The sequence below is a fragment of the Cervus canadensis genome, chromosome 29 (genome assembly GCF_019320065.1).
Source record: "Cervus canadensis isolate Bull #8, Minnesota chromosome 29, ASM1932006v1, whole genome shotgun sequence".
NCBI lineage: Eukaryota > Metazoa > Chordata > Mammalia > Artiodactyla > Cervidae > Cervus > Cervus canadensis.
In genome coordinates, this window is record NC_057414.1 from 39,120,681 (window position 1) to 39,143,539 (window position 22,859).

The window sequence follows — 22,859 nt, forward strand, 5'->3', positions numbered from 1 at the left end:
ATGGGAGAAAATAATAGCCCATGAATCAACTGACAAATGATTAATTTTCAAAATATTGCAAGCAGCTCATACAACTGAATACCAGAAAAGCAAACAACCCAATAAAAGAGTGGGAAAAAGACCTAAACAGGCATTTCTCCAAAGAAGACATACAGATGGCTAACAAACACATGGAAAGATACTCAATATCGCTCATTATTAGAGAAATGCAAATCAAAATGACAATGAGACATCAACTCACACCGGTCAGAATGGCTATCATCAAAAAGTGTACAAACAGTAAATGCTGTAGAGAGTGTGGAGAAAGGGAACCCTCTTGCTCTGTTGGTGGGAATGTAAATTGATACAGCCACTATGGAAGATGGTATGGAGATTCCTTAAAAAACTAGGAACAAAATCAGCATATGACCTAGCAATCCCACTCCTAGGCATATACCCCAAGGAAACCAAAACTGAAAAAGACACAAGTACTCCAATGCTCATTGCAGCACTATTTCCAATAGCTAGAACATGGAAGCAACCTAGATGTCCATCGACAGATGAATGGATAAAGACGTTGTGGTACATATACACAATGGAATATTACTCAGCCATTAAAAGGAATGCATCTGAGTCAGCTCTAATGAGGTGGATGAACCTAGAACCTATTATACAGACTGAAGTGAGTCAGAAAGAGAAAGATAAATATCATATTCTAACACACATATACAGAATCTAGAAGAACTTATTGACAGGGCAGCAATGGAGAAACAGACATACAGAATAGACTTATGGACACAAAGAGAGGAGAGGAGAGGGTGAAATGTATGGAGAGAGTAACATGGAAACTTATGTTACCATATGTAAAGTAGAGAGCCAATGGGAATTTGCTGTATGTCTCAGGGAACTCAAGCAGGGGCTTGTGTCACCCTAGAGGGGTGGGATGGGGAGGGAGATGGGAAGGAGGTTCAAGAGGGAGGGAACATAAGTATACCTATGACTGGTTCATGTTGAGGTGTGACAGAAAACAACAAAATTCTGTAAAGCAATTATTCTTCAGTTAAAATATAAATAAATTTTTTAAAAATGTGGTTATTGCACCACATTCCACCTTGCTTTAATTAAAAGCAAAGGATTATATTTTCTTAATTATTTTACTCTAAATTCAATGAAAAAAAAAACAAGAAAAAACACTTGTTTTATCTTCTTTCCCCAGGAAAATCATAAAGCAGTTCACTTCTATGTGTCTCAAATTGTGTTTTCTGGAAATGACTGAAGACTGTGAGGCAGTCTTATATTAACACATTTAGAGAATATGTACATGTTGAAGTCCAATATTGATTTTACAGAGTAACCAAGGGGAAGTGTTTTCAGAGAGTAAATCTTTAAACAGATTAAATGGTAATCACACAGAAGTGTCTTTGGTAAATAATTTTCTTTATAACTTTACTAAAACAGTGATACCTCCTGATTCCAGAACGACTGAGGAAACTGCTCCCATTGTTCTGTTGCAGTAGAGAAGGGATGGGACACATTGATGAGATACTGTTGTGATTCACACAGATCTAACATGAATTAATGAAAGGAAAGCTTTTTCTCCCTTTGAAGCTAGAACTGAGGTCATCCTGACTCTTCTTGAAGATTGCCTTTACCAATGGCCTTTGAGGAGTTCCTGGATGAAGTCGGTGGCCTGGGAAAATTCCAGATCCTTCAGATTGTTTTAATTCTTCCTTCCCTCATGATAATAGTTTGTCAAATACTTTTGGAGAACTTCACTGTGGCCGTTCCTCATCATCGTTGCTGGGTCCACATTCTTGATAATGCCACTGTCTCTGATAATGACACTGGACTCCTCAGTCATGATGTTCTCCTGAGAATCTCCATCCCACTGGATTCAAACTTGAAGCCAGAGAAATGTCATCGTTTCCTCCACCCCCAATGGCAACTCCTTCACCTGAATGGGACCTTCCCCAACATGACTGACCTGGACACGGAGCCCTGTGTGGACGGCTGGGTGTATGACCACAGCTTGTTCTCCTCAACCATCGTGACTGAGGTAAGGCCCCATTTACCTCTTCTAAGTATATGGTCTGGGTGTTTAGGATAACACAAAGTTATATCTGAAGATTCATGTCTTCACTCACTGAGTAGATAGTGTAGCCAGCTCTCTTTCATTCTTTTAAGAAAACTGATTACTTATTTATTTAATTGTCAAGCACAATTGATGACAGTGAAATCAATAACTGGATGTGAATTTTAGTATCACAAAGCTTTGAGTTTAATTTCCTAACCATCAGTTCTCACATAATGTGAGAAGTATTTGAAATAAATTGTGGAAGATTATTCTTGGTCATTTGCTCTCAGTCTAGTTGCAAATTATAGATATTTGTATTAATATATTTTTAAGTCCTTTCCTGGATACTTGTCATACAAGCAAATCAGAGTGCATTTCACTCTAGGTGTGAAATCTAGCGCTGTTGAAAAATCTAAGTTGTTGAAAAAGCAACCTTAAAGTTTTCAGTGTGTGGAAATGATTGAGAACCACTGAGGTATGCAGTCCTAAGTGAATATGAAGATTGGCCCTAATATAACCTAGAAGATTTAGTTGATGATTATTAGAAAAAAACAATGCATAAGCTGAGACATGAATGATATAGATCAGTAAATGTGGTAAAGAGAAGCCAGTAGACATGAATTTCACTGATGGCTTTTTGACTGAGTGAGCGTTGAGGGCTATAAGACGACGAGATGCTGTGAAGCTCCTCTGTGCTGGTTTCCTTCTCTTCCAGTGGGACTTCGTATGTGATCATCAGTCACAGAAACCAGTGGCTCAATTCATATTCATGGCTGGAATGCTGGTGGGAGGCTTCATATATGGCCATCTCTCAGACAGGTATGTCTCCAGGTCATTGCTGCCCTACTCTGTGTTGTTTTCAGAGTTTATGATTAATTCCTTCATAAATAAGTCTTTATTCAGTTCTGATAGACCGTTTATACTGTTGGGGGTCTCCTTAGTTCCCAAGGAGCTACAGATGGAAATGTGGGATTAGACTCATTGTGAAGAATGCAATTTTGTTGCCACGGAGATCTCTGTACTGGGCACAGAAATGATATCACCATAAGACCTAGGAGCATTTCAGAATAGCTTATTATTATTATGAAACTGCTTTATTGGAACTGAAAGAGTTGCTATAGAAGGAATGTTCAATTTGAAATTATTTTTTAAATTAATTTTTATTGGAGTATAGTTACTTTATTAGTTTCTGTTGTACCGCAAAGTGAATAAGCTGTTTGTATACATTTATCCCTTCTTTTTTGAATTTCCTTCCCATGCAGCTCACCACAGAGGGCTGAGTAGAGTTCCCCGTGCTACACAGTAGGTTCTCCTTAGTTATCCATAGTCGTGTGTTTATGTCAAGCCCAGTCCCCCAGTTCATCCCACTCCTCCTCCTCCCACTGGTATCCATATGTCTATTCTTCTGTGTGTGTCTATAGTTCTGCTTTGCAAATAAGTTCACCTACATCATTTTCTACATTCCACATATAAAAGTTATTATATGACTTTTTTTCCTCTTTTGGACTTTCTTCACTCTGTATGAGTCTCTAGGCCCAGCTGCATCTCTGCAGATTGCAGTTTTGCTCCTTTTTCTGGCTGAGTAACGTTCCATTGCATATAGGTACCACATCTTCTTTAACCATCCCTCTGTTGATGGACTTTTAGGCTGCTTCCATGTCCTGGTTATTGTAAATAGTGCTACAAGAACACTGAAAGCATCTTTCTGAATTATGGTTTTCTCTGGGTATATGCCCAGAAATGAGATTGCTGAGTCATATGGTAGTTCCATTTTTAGTTTTCTAAGGAATCTCCATACTGTTCTTCACAGTGGCTATATCAATTTACATTCATTCTGGAATTTCCTTTTTTTTTCCCCTATGATCCAATAGATATTGGCAATTTGGTCTCTGATTCCTCTGTCTTTTCTAAATCCAGTTTGCACATCTGGGAGTTCTTGGTTCCTGTACTTGTGAAGCCAGCTTGAAGGATTTTAAGCATTATCTTGCTAGCATGTGAAATGATCTCAATTGTATGGTAGTTTGAACATTCTTTGGCATTGCCCTTCTTTGAGATTGGAATTAAAACTGACTTTTTCCAGTCCTATAACCATTGCTGAGTGACCTAGGTGAGTGATCACACCGTGGTCATTATCTTGGTCATTAGGACCTTTTAAAAAATAGTTCTGTGTATTCTTGCCACCTCTTCTTAATCTCTTCTGCTTCTGTTAGGTTCTTGCTGTTTCTGTCCTTTATTGTGCCCATCTTTCCAAAACATGACAGAACCTCAAAAAATTATGCTAAGTGAAATAAGCCAGGCACAAAAGGAAATTGTAGGCAACCAATTATATGAAATATCCAGAATAAGCAAATGAATGAAGAGAGAGTTTAAAATTTTCAAAAGGATAAAGGTCAGGGATGGAGAGTTATTGCTTAATTGTGAGAATTTGTCTTGGATTGATGAAAATGTTTTAGAAAAAGACAATGTTGATGGTTCCACAATATGATGAGTATAATTAATTACTGACTTGTACTTCTAAAAAGATTAAAATGAAAAGTATATATAGTGTCAGTTGTATCAAAATTAAAGGTATCAATGAATATATCTCAATGAATATATATCAATGAATATATCTCCAACTATCATAAATTCTGCTATCTAATTCTGTCAGTTTTGCTTCATGTTGTTCACCTTTGCTGAGTAAAGATACATTTGATGTTTTCAGCATTATTGTGTCTGTAAACAAATTTTGTTTTGAAATTTTTTCCTTTGATGATGATATAAAGACTCTAGTCATCTTATTATTACTACCTTAATTGTATTTTTTCCTGTCAATTTACTTTCAATCTATAATATTTTAAGTACTATAGTGGGCAGCATAAAATTCTGTCTCTTTTTAAACCCATATGGTAATCTCTATCATTTGATAGAGATAGCAATTAGTTCATGCAGTTGTTGTTGTTGTTGTTTTCTTTTTAATATATTTTTTTATTGAAGGATAATTGCTTTACAGAATTTTGTTGTTTTCTGTCAAACTCAAGATGACATAGGTATACATATATCCCCTCCTTTTTGAACTTCCCTCCTATCTCTCTCCCCACTCCACCCCTCTAGGTTGATACAAGGCCTCTGTTTGAGTTTCCTGAGCCATACAGCAAATTCCTGTTGGCTATCTATTTTACATATGGTAATGTAAATTTCCACATTACTCTCTCCATACATCTCACCCTTTCCTCCCTTCTCCTTGTGTCCATAAGTCTATTCTCCATGTCTGTTTCTCCAACACTGACCTGTAAATAGTTCTTCAGTACCATTCTTCTAGATTCTGTATATGTGTGTTAGAATATGATATTTATCTTTCTCTTTCTGACTCACTTCAGTCTGTATAATAGATTCTAGGTTCATCCACCTCATCAGAACTGACTCAAATGCACTTCTTAATATTCCATTGTGTATGTGTACCACAACTTCTTTATCCATTCATCTGTCGATGGACATCTAGGTTGCTTCCATGTTTTAGCTATTGTACAGTGTTGCAGTGAGCACTGGGGTACATGTGTCTCTTTCAATTTTGGTTTCCTCAGGGTATATGCCTAGGAGTGGGATTGCTAGGTCATATGCTGGTTTTATTCCTAGTTTTTTAAGGAATCTCCATACCATCTTCCATAGTGGCTGTATCAATTTACATTCCCACCAACAGAGCAAGAGGGTTCCCTTTCTCCACACTCTCTACAGCATTTACTGTTTGTACACTTTTTGATGATGGCCATTCTGGCCAGTGTGAGATGATATCTCATTGTAGTTTTGATTTGCATTTCTCTAATAATGAATGATGTTGAGCATCTTGTCATGTGTTTGTTAGCCATCTGTATGTCTTCTTTGGAGAAATGTTTGTTCAGGTCTTTTTCCCTCTTTTTGATTGGGTTGTTTGCTTTTCTGGCATTGAGTTGTATGAGCTGCTTGCATATTTAGGAAATTAATCCTTTGTCAGTTGATTCACGGGCTATTGTTTTCTCCCATTCTGAGGGTTGTCTTTCACCTTGCTTATAGTTTCCTTTGCTGTGCAAAAGCTTTTAAATTTAATCAGGTCCCACTTGTATACTTTTGTTTTTATTTCCATTACTCTAGGAGGTGGGTCATAGAGGATCTTGCTTTGATTTATGTCATCGAGTGTTCTGCTTATGTTTTCCTCTAAAAGTTTTATAGTTTCTGGTCTTACATTTAGGTCTTTAATCCATTTTGAGTTTACCTTTGTGTATGGTATTAGGAAGTGTTCTAATTTCATTCTTTTGCATGTAGCTGTCCAGTTTTCCCAGCACCATTTATTGAAGAGGCTGTCTTTGCCCCATTGTATATTCTTGCCTTCTTTTTAAAAAATAAGTTACCCAAAGGTGCATGGGTTTATTTCTGGGCTTTCTATCTTGTTCCGTTGGTCTAGATTTCTGTTTCTGTTCCAGACCATACTGTCTTGATGACTGTAGCTTTGTAGTATAATCTGAATTCAGGAAGGTTGATTTCCTCCAGCTCCGTTCTTCTTTCTCTGAGGGTGGGATGTTTTGAAAGAACAGCATCGAAACATGTATATTATCTATAGTGAAACAGATCACCAGCCCAGGTTGGATGCATGAGACAAGTGCTCAGGCCTGGTGCACTGGGAAGACCCAGAGGAATTGGGTGGAGAGGGAGGTGGGAGGGGGGATCGGGATGGATGGGGAATACATGTAACTCCATGGCTGATTCATGTCAATGTATGACAAAACCCACTACAATATTGTAAAGTAATTAGCCTCCAACTAATAAAAATAAATGGGAAAAAAAAGACCAATGGGAAGACTGCTTTGGTTATTTGGGGTCTTTTGTGTTTACATATGAATTGTGAAATTTTTTGTTCTAGTTCTTAAAAAAATGCCATTGGCAATTTGATAGGGATCACATTGAATCTATAGATTGTGTTTGATAGTAAGTCATTTTCACAATATTGATTATTTCTACCCAGGAACATGGACTATCTCTCCATCTGTTTATGTCGTCTTTGATTTCTTTCATCAGTATCTTATAATTTTCTGTATACAGTTCTTTTGTCCCCTCAGGTAAGTTTATTCCTAGATATTTAATTCTTTGTATTGCAATGGTGAGTGGGATTGATTTCTTAATTTCTCTTTCTGATTTCTCATTGTTATATAGAAATGCAAGTAATTTCTGTGTTTTGATTTCATATCCTAAAACTTTACTAAATTCACTGATTAGCTCTAGTAGTTTTCTGATAGTATCTTTAGGGTTTTCTTTGTACAGTATCATGTTATCTGCAAACAGTGAGAGCTTTACTTCTTCTTTTCCAATTTGGATTCCTTTTCTTTCTCTTTCTTCTCTGATTGCTGTAGCTAGGACTTCCAGAACTACATTGAATAATAGTGGTGAAAGTGGACATCCTTTTCTTCTTCCTGATCTTGGGGGGAATGTTTGCAGTTTTTCACCATTGACCATAGTGTTTGCTGTAGACCTATCATACATGGCCTTTACTATGTTGAGACAGGTTCCTCAACATAAGCAGGTTGGGTTGGAACATCGGAACCTTGGGTAAGTTCCAATGCCCATGTTTTGAATAGTTTTAATCATAAATGGGTGCTGAATTTTGTCAAAGGCTTTTTCTTCATCTATTGAGATTATTGTATGTTTTTATCTTTCAATTTGTTAATATAGTGTATGACACTGATTGATTTGCATATATTGAAGAATCCTTGCATTCCTGGAATAAACCCAACCTGATCATCGTGTATGAGCTTTCTGATATATTGCTGAATTGTTTGCTAAAATTTTGTTGAGGATTTTTGCATCTATGTTCATCGGTGATATTGGCCTGTAGTTTTCTTTTTTTGTATGTGTTGTCTTTGTCTGGTTTTGGTATCAGGGTGATGGTGGCCTCTTAGAGTAAGTTTGGAAGTGTTCCTTCCTCTGCAATTTTTTGAAAGAGTTTTAGAAGGATAGGTGTTAGCTCTTCTCTAAATGTTTGATAGTTTTCTCCTGTGACATCATCTGGTCCTGCACTTTTGTTTTTTTGGGAGATTTTTTATCACAGCTTCAATTTCAATGCTTGTAATTGGGTTGTTCATAATTTCTATTACTTCCTGGTTAGTCTTGGAAGATTGAATTTTTCCAAGAATCTGTCCACTTCTTCCAGGTCATCCATTTTATTGCCATATAGTTGTTCATAATAATCTCTTATAATCCTTTGTATTTCTGCACTGTCTGTTGCAGCCTCTCCTTTTTCATTTCTAATTTTGTTGATTTGATTCTTCCCTATTTTCTTCCTTATGAGTCTGGCTAAAGGCTTGTCAATTTTGTTTATCTTCTCAAAGAACCAGCTTTTAGTTTTATTAATCTTACTATTGTTTCTTTCATTTATTTCTTCTTGGATCTTTATGATTTCTTTCCTTCCACTAATTTTGGGGCTTTTTGTTCTTTTTCTAGTTTTTTTAGGTGTAAAGTTTGGTTGTCTATTCGATGTTTTTCTTGTTTCTCAAGGTAGGATTGTACTGCTATAAATTTCCCTCTTAGAACTGCTTTTGCTGCATCCCATAGGTTTTGAGTTGTGTTTGCATTGTCATTTATTTCTAGAAATTCTTTGATTTCCATTTTGATTTCTTTAGTAACCTGTTGGTTATTTAAAAACGTGTTATTTATCTCCATGTGTTTGAGTTTCTTACCGTTTTTTTTTTTGTAATTGATATCTAGTCTCACAGCATTGTTATCAGAGAAGATGCTTGATATGATTTCAATTTTCTCTAACTTACTGAGGTTTGATTTGTGACACAAGATGTGGTTCATCCTGGAGAATGTTCCATGTGCACTTGAGAAGAAGGTGTATTCTTCTGCATTTGGATGGAATGCCCTGAAGATATCAATGAGATCCATCTCTTCTAATGCATTATTTAAGACTTGTGTTTCCTCATTAATTTTCTGTTTTGATGATCTCTCCATTGATGTGAGTGGGGGTGTGAAAGTCTCCTACTATTATTGTGTTTCTGTCAATTTCTCCATTTATGTCTGTTAGTGTTTGTCTTTTGTATTGAGGTGCTCCTATGTTGGGTGCATAGATATTTACAATTGTTATGTCTTCCTCTTGGATTGAGCCCTTGATCATTATGTAGTGTCCTTCTGTAGTATTCTTTAAGGTCCATTTTGTCTGATATGAGGATTGCTACTCCAGCTTTCTTTTGCTTCCCATTTGCATGGAATATATTTTTCCATCCCCTGACTTTCAGTCTATATGTGTCTTGAGGTCTGAAGTCAGTTTCTTGTAGACAGCATATATATATGGGTCTTGTTTTTGTATTCATTCAGCCAGCCTGTCTTTTGGTTGGAGAATTTAATCCATTTACATTTAAAGTAATTATTGATATGTATGTTCCTATTGTCATTTCCTTGTTTGGGGTTGATTTTGTAGATCTTTTTTCTTCTCTTGTATTTCTTGACTATATAGGTCCCTCTAACATTTGCTGTAAAGCTGGTTTAGAGGTACTGAATTCTCTTAACTTTTGCTTGTCTGAAAAGCTTTTTATTTCTCCATTAATTTTGAATGAGATCCTTGCAGGTACTGTAATCTTGGTTGTAGGTTTTTCCCTTTCAGTACTGTAAATATATCCTGCCATTCCCTTCTGGCCTGCAGAGTTTCTGCTGAAAGATCAGCTGTTAGGTGTATGGGGTTTGTCTTGTATGTTACTTGTTACATCTCCCTTGCTGCTTTTAATATTCTTTCTTTGTGTTTAGTCTTTGTTGGTTTGTTTAGTATGTGTCTTGGTGTGTTTCTCCTTGAGTTTATTCTATATGGGACTCTTTGTGCCTCTTGGACTTGATTGACTATTTCCTTTTCCATATTGGGGAAATTTTCAACTATAATCACTTCAAAAATTTTCTCATACCCTTTCTTTTTCTCTTCTACTTCTGGGAGCCCTATAATTGGAATGCTAGTGCATTTGCTCTGGTCCCAGAGGTCTCTGAGACTGTCCTCAGCTCTTTTCATTCCTGTACTTTATTCTGCTCTTCAGAAGTTATTTCCACCATTTTATCTTCCAGCTCCCTGATTCGTTCTTCTGCTTCAGATAGTCTGTTATTGATTCCTTCTAGAGTATTTTTAATTTCAGTAATTGTGCTGTTTGTCTCTATATGTTTATTCTTTAATTCTTCTAGGTCTTTGTTAACTGATTCTTGCATTTTCTCCATTTTGTTTTCAAGGTTTTTGATTATCTTTACTATCTTTATTCTGAATTCTTTTTCAGGTAGTTTGCCTGTTTCCTCTTCATTTATTTGGACTTCTGTGTTTCTAGTTTGTTCCTTCATTTGTGTAGCACTTCTCTGCCTTTACATTATTATTATTTTTAAATCATTGTGTTTGAGGTCTCCTTTTCCCAGAATTCAAGATTGAATTCTTTCTTCATTTTGGTTTCTTCCCTCCTATGGTTGGTCCAGTGCTTTGTGTGAGCTTCATATACAGTGAAATTCATGCTGAGTTTTTGTTTGTTTGCTTGATTTTCCCCTGATGGGCAAGGCTGAGTGAGGTGGTAATCCTGTCTTCTGATGATTGGGTTTGTATTTTTGTTTTGTTTGTTGTTTGGATGAGACGGTTTGCACAAGGTGCTGCTGGTGGTTGGATGATGCTGGGTCTTGTATTCAAGTGGTTTCCTTTGTGTGAGTTCTCACTATTTGATACTCCCTAGGGTTAATTCTCTGGTAGTGTAGGGTCTTGGAGTCAGTGTTCCCACTCCAAAGGCTCAGGGCTGATCTGCTGGGAAGAGGATACCTGGAAGGGATGGAGCTGGGAGGCTGTGGCTGAGCAATGAATTTTTACCCAGGTTCTAAGGGCAGCACTATGTGTGGCCTTCTGATGAACAAAGGCCTCATAGAACTGGGTCTAGGCAACTGTCCATGGGAAGATTACAATTCAAAATCAATCATCTATTGCTCTTGTCAGCATCCCAGAAATCTCTCTTCACTAGCTTCCCAGATTTGACATGGTGTCACCAGGATTTGAACTGTTGTCTCTTCTAACTCCAGCTCTTAGGCTCTGACAATGCCCAGAAGAGCATGTGGTGGGGATTACCAAGGCTTCTGCTGTGGTTCTGTCTACCACCTTGAGAACTTGGACCAATACTCAACATCCCCAGCCTCTGGTATCTTTGGATCCCCCCCCACCCTTTTCCTTTGTGCTTCATCTCATTTCACTTGCTCATAACATGCTGCATGCAGTGACCTCCACCCTGCACTCAGACCAGAGTTACAAGTATGAAGGGCCGAGACTGCCCCATGCAGTTAGGGCGTGTGCCAAAGCACTGTGCATGGCACTGAAACTCAAGATGTGGTGGTTGTTTTATTTTTTTCATTCTAACATTTCATTTTTGTTTCTGCATTATTTTCTTGATGGTGATGATAATTATTATTTTTTGGTGGTGCTTATTCCTATGGTTCACATTTTCTATTTTTAGGGTGAATTATTTGAGCATTTTAAGAATTCTGTTTTATTTTTTTATTTTTTTTATTTTTTTTTATTTATTTATTTTTTTTTAATTTATTTTTTTTTTAATTTTTTTATTAGTTGGAGGCTAATTACTTCACAATGTTTCAGTGGGTTTTGTCATACATTGATATGAATCAGCCATAGATTTACACTTATTCCCCATCCCGATCCCCCCTCCCACCTCCCTCTCCACCCGATTCCTCTGGGTCTTCCCAGTGTACCAGGCCCGAGCACTTGTCTCATGCATCCCACCTGGGCTGGTGATCTGTTTCACCATAGATAGTATACATGCTGTTCTTTTGAAACATCCCACCCTCACCTTCTCCCACAGAGTTCAAAAGTCTGTTCTGTATTTCTGTGTCTCTTTTTCTGTTTTGCATATAGGGTTATCGTTACCATCTTTCTAAATTCCATATATATGTGTTAGTATGCTGTAATGTTCTTTATCTTTCTGGCTTACTTCACTCTGTATAAGGGGCTCCAGTTTCATCCATCTCATTAGGACTGATTCAAATGAATTCTTTTTAACGGCTGAGTAATATTCCATGGTGTATATGTACCACAGCTTCCTTATCCATTCATCTGCTGATGGGCATCTAGGTTGCTTCCATGTCCTGGCTATTATAAACAGTGCTGCGATGAACATTGGGGTGCACGTGTCTCTTTCAGATCTGGTTTCCTCAGTGTGTATGCCCAGAAGTGGGATTGCTGGGTCATATGGCAGTTCTATTTCCAGTTTTTTAAGAAATCTCCACACTGTTCTCCATAGCGGCTGTACTAGTTTGCATTCCCACCAACAGTGTAAGAGGGTTCCCTTTTCTCCACACCCTCTCCAGCATTTATTGCTTGTAGACTTTTGGATAGCAGCCATTCTGACTGTGTGTAATGGTACCTCATTGTGGTTTTGATTTGCATTTCTCTGATAATGAGTGATGTTGAGCATCTTTTCATGTGTTTGTTAGCCATCTGTATGTCTTCTTTGGAGAAATGTCTGTTTTAGTTCTCTAGCCAGAGATAAATCCACTAAACTATGGACACCTTATCTTTGACAAAGGAGGCAAGGATATACAATGGAAAAAAGACAACCTCTTTAACAAGTGGTGCTGGGAAAACTAGTCAACCACTTGCAAAAGAATGAAACTAGAACACTTTCTAACACCATACACAAAAATAAACTCAAAATGGATTAAAGATCTAAATGTAAGACCAGAAACTATAAAACTCCTAGAGGAGAACATAGGCAAAACACTCTCCGACATAAATCACAGCAAGATCCTCTATGACCCACCTCCCAGAATATTGGAAATAAAAGCAAAACTAAACAAATGGGATCTAATGAAACTTAAAAGCTTTTGCACTACAAAGGGAAACTATAAGTAAGGTGAAAAGACAGCCGTCAGATTGGGAGAAAATAATAGCAAATGAAGAAACAGACAAAGGATTAATCTCAAAAATATACAAGCAACTCCTGCAGCTCAATTCCAGAAAAATAAATGACCCAATCAAAAAATGGGCCAGAGAACTAAAAAGAATTCTGTTTTAAATACGTGTAAATCTATGGCTGATTCATATCAATGTATGACAAAACCCACTGAAATGTTGTGAAGTAATTAGCCTCCAACTAATAAAAAAATTTTTTTTAATAAATAAATATTGCAGAGGAATTTTTAATTCCAGATTGTATATCTGTTTTTATTACTGGCATATATGTTAGCAGATCCTGTTTAATCCAGGTTGCCTCCACTAAGGCCCTATTTTCTTGATGCTCATGGAACACAAAATTCACTTTTTCTTATTTGTCCTTCACCTTACTTTTCACTTCATTCTTCATCTTACATAATTCTTTCCTCTGAGAAATTTATATAATGTCTGCTGTCTGGGTTATGATACTTTTATATTCTCTTCTAGAAAAGCACACTGCTTGAAGCCTATAAATCCAGATTTATCAAAGAGTGGCTCTTACATAAACCTTCAACAACTCTGATGCATTGATCCACTGATCTTTTGCATCAGTTTAACCTTAACCTGTCTTGTCCTAGAGACCCAAGTACACTTTTAGCTCTCTTGTGTTTTGGACACTGTACAGACTCTCTACTTTGCTAAATACCTATGTTAGTATGGTGAGTTCTTATGGTATTTTCCAAGTTCCAACATTATAGTTTATTTTGTATGGTGTCACTTGGTGTCAGAGGCCACCTGGTGATTGGAGGATGAGGTTTTGGTCTTGTTAGTCTATAGAAAAAGAGTGTTATTTAAGGAGATTCCTAGTGTTGATTTAGCCCTTCTTCTTCTTCTTCTTTTTAAAGCTTTCATGTACAAAGAATCACTTGTTAAAACATTCTCTAAATTTCAGAGTATTCTTTTGGTTTCTTAGGTTTTTACCACAAATTATCATTAGTCCCATCATCTAAGCAGATTCTGTTTCTTAGGTTTGGGCGGAAGTTGATTCTCAGGTGCTGTTTGCTACAGCTCGCCATCTCTGGGACCTGTGCAGCCTTTGCCCCCACCTTCCTCATTTACTGCTCCCTACGCTTCTGGTCAGGCTGTTCTGCTGTGGCCATCGTGACAAACAACAGTATGCTGAGTAAGTCAACAATTTTTGTCTCCTCCCATTTCACAAGCCTTAAAAATCACATTGAAATTTCATCTTTATGTGACATTAATATCCCACTTGGATTTTCTTCCAGTTATAGAGTGGACAAGATCCCAGTCAAAAGCTGTGATATTAACACTGATAGCCTGTACCTTTAGTATGGGACAGATGATGCTGGGAGGACTGGCTTTTGTCTTTCGAGAGTGGCGCACCCTGCAGCTGGTGGTGTCTGTACCTTTCTTTGTCTTCTTTCTCTCCTCAAGGTATGAGCATCTCTCTCACTCGGTCTTATGGGAACCTGGGATGAAAATGCATATTGAATTGAGATATATTGATTTTCTTATTCCACAGACCATTTTTTATTGTTTGGACCTAAAACCCATGTCTCTCATCTGTTCATTCTGTGGGATTCGAGATCTGAGAAGCAGAATGCAGAGTAACAATGACCTTTCTGTCTGGGGATTTCTAGATATTTTCTGCCATCTTTATAAGTTTTACCCAGTATAGTGGTCAGAGTTAGGCTAATATTTTCCTTAGTATAAAATATAGGCACAGACGTATTTTAAAAATACTGTTTTTGGAGCTCTGGAGTGAATCCAATATGGTAAAAACTCAGCGATTTTCTATGTTGTTGTTGATTTTGGATAAAGGAAGAGGCAGCAAATTTGCTCATATAGCCAGTTGACAAAGTAGTGGCATAATTTCTCCATTACTAAAAATGGCATGTAGATAGGGTGATTTCTGTTATGTGTTCAGCACTTCCTTTTCTCTTAAATAGTTTTAACAAACATTTGCTTATGGGTAGTTCCACCCTTACTCTTAAAACCAGTCTAGGGAGAATCAGCCTAAGTGATCACAGAAGGATGACTATAGATTTAATACACTGAGATGAGTTCAAAGAAGGAGCAGAGTGTAGTCCTTGTCGGAATCATCTCCCAAGTTATTTTATCCTCTTTTCAGTTCTACAAGGAAGATGGCACTACAGTCCCCATTTTATTGATGAGAAAACTGAGGCAGATGTAGACAGGTGACTCACTTGTGTAGCTAGGTACCAACATTGTTGGTAGCAGCAAGAGTATTTGCAATATTTGCTGGGTTATAAGCTTACATCATTTAGGGGCTTCTTTTTTTAAGAATATGTATTATAAATATATACTATATTCACAAAGTTGTTAGATCCCATGCAAAGCTTCCAAAGAGAATATGCATATGAAGGACTCTCCACCTTAAACTTCATAAGCTTCTTGGAAATTCTCTTCCTGAGTAAGCAGAGAGGAAATTTGACTCTAAGATCTGTGAATCCAACAAGTGAAACAGTGGATATAGATGGAAGGCAAAAAGTATCTGCTGTCAAGAATCATACAACACATAAAAAAGAGAGCTGACTGCACTTGTGTGCCTTTCTTCAGGTGGCTGGTGGAATCTGCTCGGTGGCTGATTATCACCAATAAACCAGATGAGGGCTTAAAGGAACTTAAGAAAGTTGCACACAGAAATGGAATGAAGAATGCTGAAGCAACCCTGAACATGGAGGTGAGCAGGAAAGGGAAGGTGGTTACGGGTTGTAGAGAAGAAATAAACTGACACCTGCCTTCTTCTTGAGATAGACAAGCTGATTTTCTAACAGGGGCAGTTAATTGAGAAGACAAGCTCAGTTCTCTCATCTTTCATGTCTATTTCAGAGAAAAGAAGCTTTGCTTGCTGTGCAACTACTTCCTTTAGTTCATTTCCTGAATTGAATCTATAGGCTCTGTACTCCCTTGAATACCATGACCTCATTTTCAAAATTTTGTTGTTGCCATTTAATTTCCTGGAGTTTCCCTTAACTCCTTACATACTCCTTCATATCACATTCACACTTGTGGTTTTATGTATAATATGTTACACTAGAAGGAAGGAGGGGCTTTCCGGGTGGTGCTAGTGGTAAAGAACCTGCCTGTCAATGGAGGTAGACGTAAAAGACGTGGGTTTGATACCTGGGTTGGGAAGATCCCCTGGAGGAGGGCACGGCAACCCACTCCAGTATTCCTGTCTGGAGAATCCCATGAACAGAGGAGCCTGGTGGGGAATTGTCCAGAGGGTCGCAAAGAATCGCACACAACTGAAATGATTTAGCACACACACGCAGAAAGAAAGGCAATACATCATTTCTGTCCTTTTGGGATCCAATGCTAACCACTATGCCTCGAACTATGTTGGCAAATGATATGTGTTTGTTTTTGAAGGGTTTGAGAGTGATCATGCAGGAGGAGCTGGAGACAGCACAGATGAAAACTACTGTGTTTGACTTGTTCCGCACACCCAACCTGCGAAAAAGGATCTGTCTTCTGTTCTTTGTGAGGTGAGCTTCCTCACAGTGCATGGCAACATTCAAAGAGTTGGGGCATAAAACTATTTATTTCAAAGATTGCAAAAGTGTTGTGAGAGGGAGATGGTGATTTGAAAATAAAAGATGAGGGAAACACCAACTAAGACTCACAGGAAACTGATTATATGATGAAGAGTTAGGAAAAAAAAAAAGAGTTAGTTAGATTTTATCACTCTATCTGTCTCTTCACTGGAGACTGATTTTGAGAACTTCCATTAAGAGCAGATCTTAGCACTTATTTTTTATATTTATCTTTCAATTTAATTGAAGCAAATTTTTAAAACAGAAACACAAAGAAATCAAGAATATATCTGAATCAATGAATATGTCAATATGTAAAAATTTAACCAGCCTCCAGATCAAGATAGAAAATTCTAATCTGCTAATAGAAAACTAATTTATAATTTGTAGTATATTTGTACAATGTAATTTGTACAAATTTGTATATTTGTACAAATGTAATATCTTACAGCTGTTAAAATGATTGAACTAGGGCTAACTGCACCAACATAGATGCAACTGTAAAAACGTAATGAAAAAGAAAACTTCAGAATGATTTGTGATTTATCAGCATGATGCCAATTGTTTTACATTGAAAAAAGGTAAAACAACCTTATATACAATACTATACAAGTGTGCATAGGATATACACATATGTAACAAGAGTAGAAGAGCAAGTATGTCAATGGTAAGTATCAGCCCCTTTGGGAAGATTGAAGGAGAATGAGATCAAGAAGGAACATACAGGGAGCTTCAATTGTATCTATAAAACTTTAATGCTATTAAGTGAGTAAATAAGTAAAGCAATTAGACAACGTATTGAAATGGTGGACACATATTATTCTCTTTATTTTTCCTGTGTGCAAGAAATACTTTTATAATAAAATATTTTTAATTAAAAAATAAAACATAAACCTGAAGAGATTAAGAATATATACAAATCAATGAATATGTCAATATGTAAAAATATAACCAACCTCCAGATCAAGACAGAAAATTCAAATTTCCCAGGAGTTCCTGTCAACTATCCAGTTGCACAACCACCACAAGCACCACTTCCTGACTCTTCTCTCCTCACTACCCTCTCCTGTGAAAAATAAAAATTAACAACTGTTCTCATCTTCTTCACTACAGATGAGTGTTGTCTGATTCTTTTACCTAATGTAAATGACAGATGGGTTCAGAGACAGCCCCCTTTCTTTATGCTCATTCACGAAGATTCACCCATTCTGTTGCGTATAACAGTAGGCTGTTCTCCTCCCTAGGGCTTTAGTTTCTGCTAGATGATTAAGCTACAATGTCTACATGTACTCCAGTGTTGGTGAACTGTTACTTGTTTTCAATTTGGATTCAGCTTATTTGAGTGTTGGGGCTTCCCAGGTGACTCAGATGGTGAAGTATCTGTCTGCAATGCAGGAGACCTGGGTTGGATCCCTGGGTCGGGAAGATCCCCTGGAAGAGGGCATGTCAACCCACTCCAGTATTCTTGCCTGGAGAATCCCATGGACAGAGGAGCCTGGTGGGCTACAGTCCATGGGATAACAAAGAGTTGGACACAACTGAGTGACTAACACTTTATTTGAGTGTTAGCACAATGGTTCCTGTGAAAATCTCATTCATTATGTCATGAGAGTATATAAGTACTTGTATTTTGGTAGAGTCAAGAGGAGAAATTTTAAATATAATTCTAAATTTTTGAAGATTTAACAAAGAATGTCAGGGTCTGCAACTGATCACACTTGTTGGAAGCCAGGATTAAAGAGAGATCCTAACTAAGGGCTAAGTATTCCCCCAAACCAATATGACTGTTAATGGGAAATTCTGCAAATAAGTTGTTGAGAAATGAGTCACATGTCGGCGAGGGACAAATCAGGCACATGTTTATATTTGCTCCATTATGGAAATGTTGGAAACTAGTGCCATTTATTTCAGACAATTTCTCCAGAACAGCATTCGTTCACTTTCTCTTCACCCCTTCACTCTTTTGGGCTTCCCTGGTGGCTCAGTGGTAAAGAATCTGTCTCACAAAGCAGGAGCCACAGGAGATACAGGTTCAATCCCTGGGTTGGGAAGATCCCCTGGAGGAGGAAATGGCAACCCATTCCAATATTCTTTCCTGGGAAATCCCATGTACAGAGGAGCCCAGCAGTCTACAGATCTGTGGGGTCACAAGGAGTCAGACATAACTGAGCACACATACACTCATTCACTCTTTTAATAACAAACATGGAGGAGCAAGGTCTTGCAATTATATTCCAGGAGAGGACACGATATGGTCACCCCCTCTGGGCTCCTCATTGCCAGCTTTGATGACTGGTCTACTTCCCCATATCTATGTATTCATATGTGACTGTGGGGTTAAGTCACCATAACTACATCTCTTGCTTATGGAAGTCTTTCAGGAAATGAAAAAAAAAGTTTCCAGTTCTTCAAATAGTGAAAGAGTGTACAGCAGGAAGAAGAGTTTAAGTATGTTAAAACCCTTGTCAATTCCCTGTTAGATTACTTCATATGTTAATAGAATGATGTTATATAATGACTAGGAGAAACTTAGTGGGCACAATGTTTTGCCATCTCCCAATGCAGAAATGTGCTTTACACACTCATAGACTGGTGAACTCTGCTCCTCAGAATATCATTAATGATGCAGGCTTACTGCCTTACAGTAAAGTTTGTTTCCAATATTAAATAGCTATAATTAGGTTTCTTTTTATATTGCTCAGAAAATTGATTCTTTGAACATTTGAACATAGGGAACAATTGTTTCCCTAATTTTGAATTGGGACTTCTCTGATGGCTCAGTGGTAAAGAACCCACTTGCCAATGCAGAAGATGTGGGTTCTATCCCTGGATCAGGAACATCCCCTGGAGAAGCAGATGGCAACTCACTCCAGTATTCTTGCGTGGAAAATCCCATGGATGGAGGAACCTGGGCGGGGCGGGGAGGGGGTGCAGGGGGAGCTACAGTTCTTGGGGTTACAAAAGAGTCAGACATGACGTTGCAACTAAACAACAACAGCAACAAATTTTGACTTATTTTTTTTTCCTAGTAGCTGTCCATTCTTCCATTTTTCCTAGTAGCTTTCCTTCCATTCAAAACTAAATTTGATCTAGATCTAGATCTTCTGCCTGTCCTTTCAGAGATTAATCCTGTCTTTCTAGTACTTTCTGGTGTCATGCTTACTGGCAATGCTGAATCTGCTCTAGGTTGCCTGACTCATTTGGGTTTACCTGGGACTTTTCTGATTTTATCAATGAAAGTCTCAACTTATTAAAATCTGCTAATTCCCAGGTACACCAGAATGACTGATAACTTTAAGTTCTGCACTTTAATCATAAAGTCCTCAAGGTTAGAGATGAGCCTTAGATTCAGGAATTGACTGCATGATGGTCCTACCTTCTACCATAAGGATATAACAAGTACTGGACTGAATAAATAAAAGCAAATTTCTGCCAGATTCATTTTTTCTTCTGTTTCTCCAGTAAATCTCACCTATGTGAAGAGATTTGCTGCAATTAATCCAGATACCTTTATGTACTTTTTACCACCTATATTTATGATTTTACATTTTTCATTTGTTCAGCCACTCCATGATCACTGCCACTGTACAATTTTCTACAATATATTTCAAATATACAGGTAAAGCAGTAGGGTTTTTTTTTAACCCCCTGACTAAATTTGGTTGATGCTGATTTCTTCCACATAGTTATTTTAATCTCTCTGATCTTGTCTCCAGAAATGCAGACTGTGCGTGTGACTTTGGCAAGTGTGGAAATCGGCTGTGTTGCTGCCTCTAACACCAGTATATCTGTCCACTTTGCTGAACTCCTACCCACTCTTGTCAGGTATATGAGTTTATGAATGTTCTGCCACCACCCCCCAAAAAACTTTCCCAGCTAACTGATGGTTGTTGCAGGAATAAGCATAATAGGAAATGTTAACTATAAAGCAATTGTTTTTAACTGTACTAATGATAAGCTAACAGCAATTATAACCACAGTTTATTGAAAAAGCTGATTTGGGGTCATGCACTGTCCTAAGCAATACTTCAGGGCTTCATTTCATTAACCTTTTGGGCCATTTGTTAGAATAGGTCTAGTGTGTACCATTCTGTTTAGTTATGACAATGGGTCTTTCATACTTTGACCCTGACAAAGACAGCTGAAAAAATCACAGAGCAAATTGTAAAAATAAGTGTTTGTCATCGAACCCAAGTATTTAATAATTGTCTTTTATTGTCTTCCATAATCATGTCAAAATAATAGATCATAAATTACAAGTGCAGATTTTTACTGAATTATTACAAAAATTATTCCTTATCATTATTTAGAGCAAAAGCTTCAGGTGTAGATACGATGGCTAGTAGGTGTGGGGCAACACTGGCTCCCCTGCTGATGACCTTAGCGGTGTACCTACCCGCCCTGCCCTGGATCATCTATGGAGTGTGTCCCATCATTGCTGGTCTCCTCGTCCTCCTCCAGCCTGAAACCAGACATCTGCCTCTGCCTGACACGATCCAGGATGTGGAAGATAAGTGAGTAACCTGCTACCAACCCCTGGGAGGGACTGTGTGCTTTGAATCCATAGGTGAGAAAGGCAACACACTGCGTGGGTCCTTCAGATCACTGAGCCTTGCCAGGGATACTTCCTTGTTGGGTTATTGCCTTCATGAGAGGCAGGGTCATTGCTACCCACTGTGTGTCCCAGTCTAGACTGCAGAGATTCCCTCTGCCCTGTTCTTATGGGTAGTTTTGGTGCTGACGTGATGGTAATTATCTCTGTTGTGAGGGCACATCCTACCTGCCCTCATGAGGGACACACATTCCTGATGGTGTTTCATGGTCCTCAGATCCACAAAAGCCTAGTATAGGAAAGGGAAACAAACATGAAAGGATAATGTTAGGAAGATCACATAGAGTTAATGATTCTCTTTGAAAAGATAATTAATATTATGTATGTGCCTGTAAGAGTCAGACAATTTGCTGCCACAAGTAATGGAAAGATTGGTACAAGGAAAATAGAAATTGACAAAATATATTTTAAAATAAGAAAAATGGTGTATTAGTGACCTGGCACCCATAACCATGGTTCACAAAGTCGGTGACTTAACAGAAGTGATTGCCTCACAGTTATCTAGCTTGTAAGTCTGAGTTCAAGTTGTTAGCATGGTCATGCCCCATCTGTAGACTCTAGGGAAGGGTCTATTCCAGGTCTCTCCTGGTTTCTGGTAGCTCCTTTGCTTGTGGCAGCATAACTCCAATCTATACATGACACCTTCCTGGCACACTTCTGTGCCCAAATGTTCCCTTTGAATAAAGACACCAATAAAATTGGATTAGGGGCCCATTCTAGTCCAATAAAACCTCATCTTAATTAATTTTATATGCAACATTCTTGTTTCCAAATGTGGCAATCTCACATTCTGAGATACTGAGAGTTATGACTTCAGTGTATGAATTTTGGGAAAGACATAATTCAACCCACAACAGATGGGGAGTGCCCTTAGATTTTCAGTTCACCTCTTGGCTTTCCAAAGGTGGTGTTGGTCAGAGGTCTAAAGAGACCCAAGTGAGAGTAGCAATTTTCAAACTGCTTTCTTGGGTCTGCACAGTCTGCAGAGCTTTTTCCATCATGAGTGTCAACCCTATGGATTTTATTGGATTATAAGAAGTTGATGGTTAGAAGTTCAGTTTGTACTTGTGCAGGGAGGGCAACTGAACTTATTTTCATGTTTTTCTCTTTTTTAATGTTTATTGTTATTTGCTAATTGGCTGGTTGATTTGTTGTTTCCATTTTGTTTCTCCAGGAAACAATTCTCAAGAAAAGTAAATGAGAAAGATTTCTTCATGAAAGTGACAAAATTTTAAGGAGATTATATGACTGACCAGAGAGGAAAGGAAAAATATGAAGAACAAAACTTGGAGATTTCCTTTATGTCTACAAAGTAGCAAGTAAATATACTGGAAAGTTGAATCTAATTTATAGTTATTGCCTTAGTATTCACTTAAACATATAATTTCTTGGTACACGGTCCATGAACAGTTCAATATTTAGGGAAGGTAGTTGAAAAAGTTTAAGATCTAACAATACATTATTAATAGACAAGATAATTCAGAAGCAGAGGAATGTCATGGAATTACTATGTGACTGCTTGATGTGTGGGACAGCATATGGTGAACTGTTCATAAATGTACAGAAAAATATAGGATATGAAACCAAACATCAAAAGAAATCCAGAAACAGATACTAATATATATATATATATATATATATATATATATATATATATACTTAAGACATGATACATTTGACATCATAAATCTCTGCAAATAGAAGGATTATGTGATATGTGGA

General features: G+C 37.6%; 1 protein-coding gene across 1 annotated transcript; it reads left to right on the forward strand.

The window, feature by feature from the left end:
• Nucleotides 1-1,235: 1,235 nt before the first annotated feature.
• On the forward strand, nt 1,236-22,372 carry LOC122430744 (steroid transmembrane transporter SLC22A24-like). Its single transcript, XM_043451563.1, has 10 exons — nt 1,236-2,035; nt 2,769-2,872; nt 13,973-14,127; nt 14,231-14,399; nt 15,546-15,669; nt 16,362-16,477; nt 20,089-20,144; nt 20,242-20,350; nt 20,836-21,039; nt 22,312-22,372. The coding sequence occupies exons 1-10, from the start codon at nt 1,634-1,636 to the stop codon at nt 22,370-22,372; spliced, it is 1,500 nt and encodes a 499-aa protein (XP_043307498.1). The 5' UTR covers nt 1,236-1,633.
• The last annotated feature ends 487 nt before the right edge of the window (nt 22,373-22,859 follow it).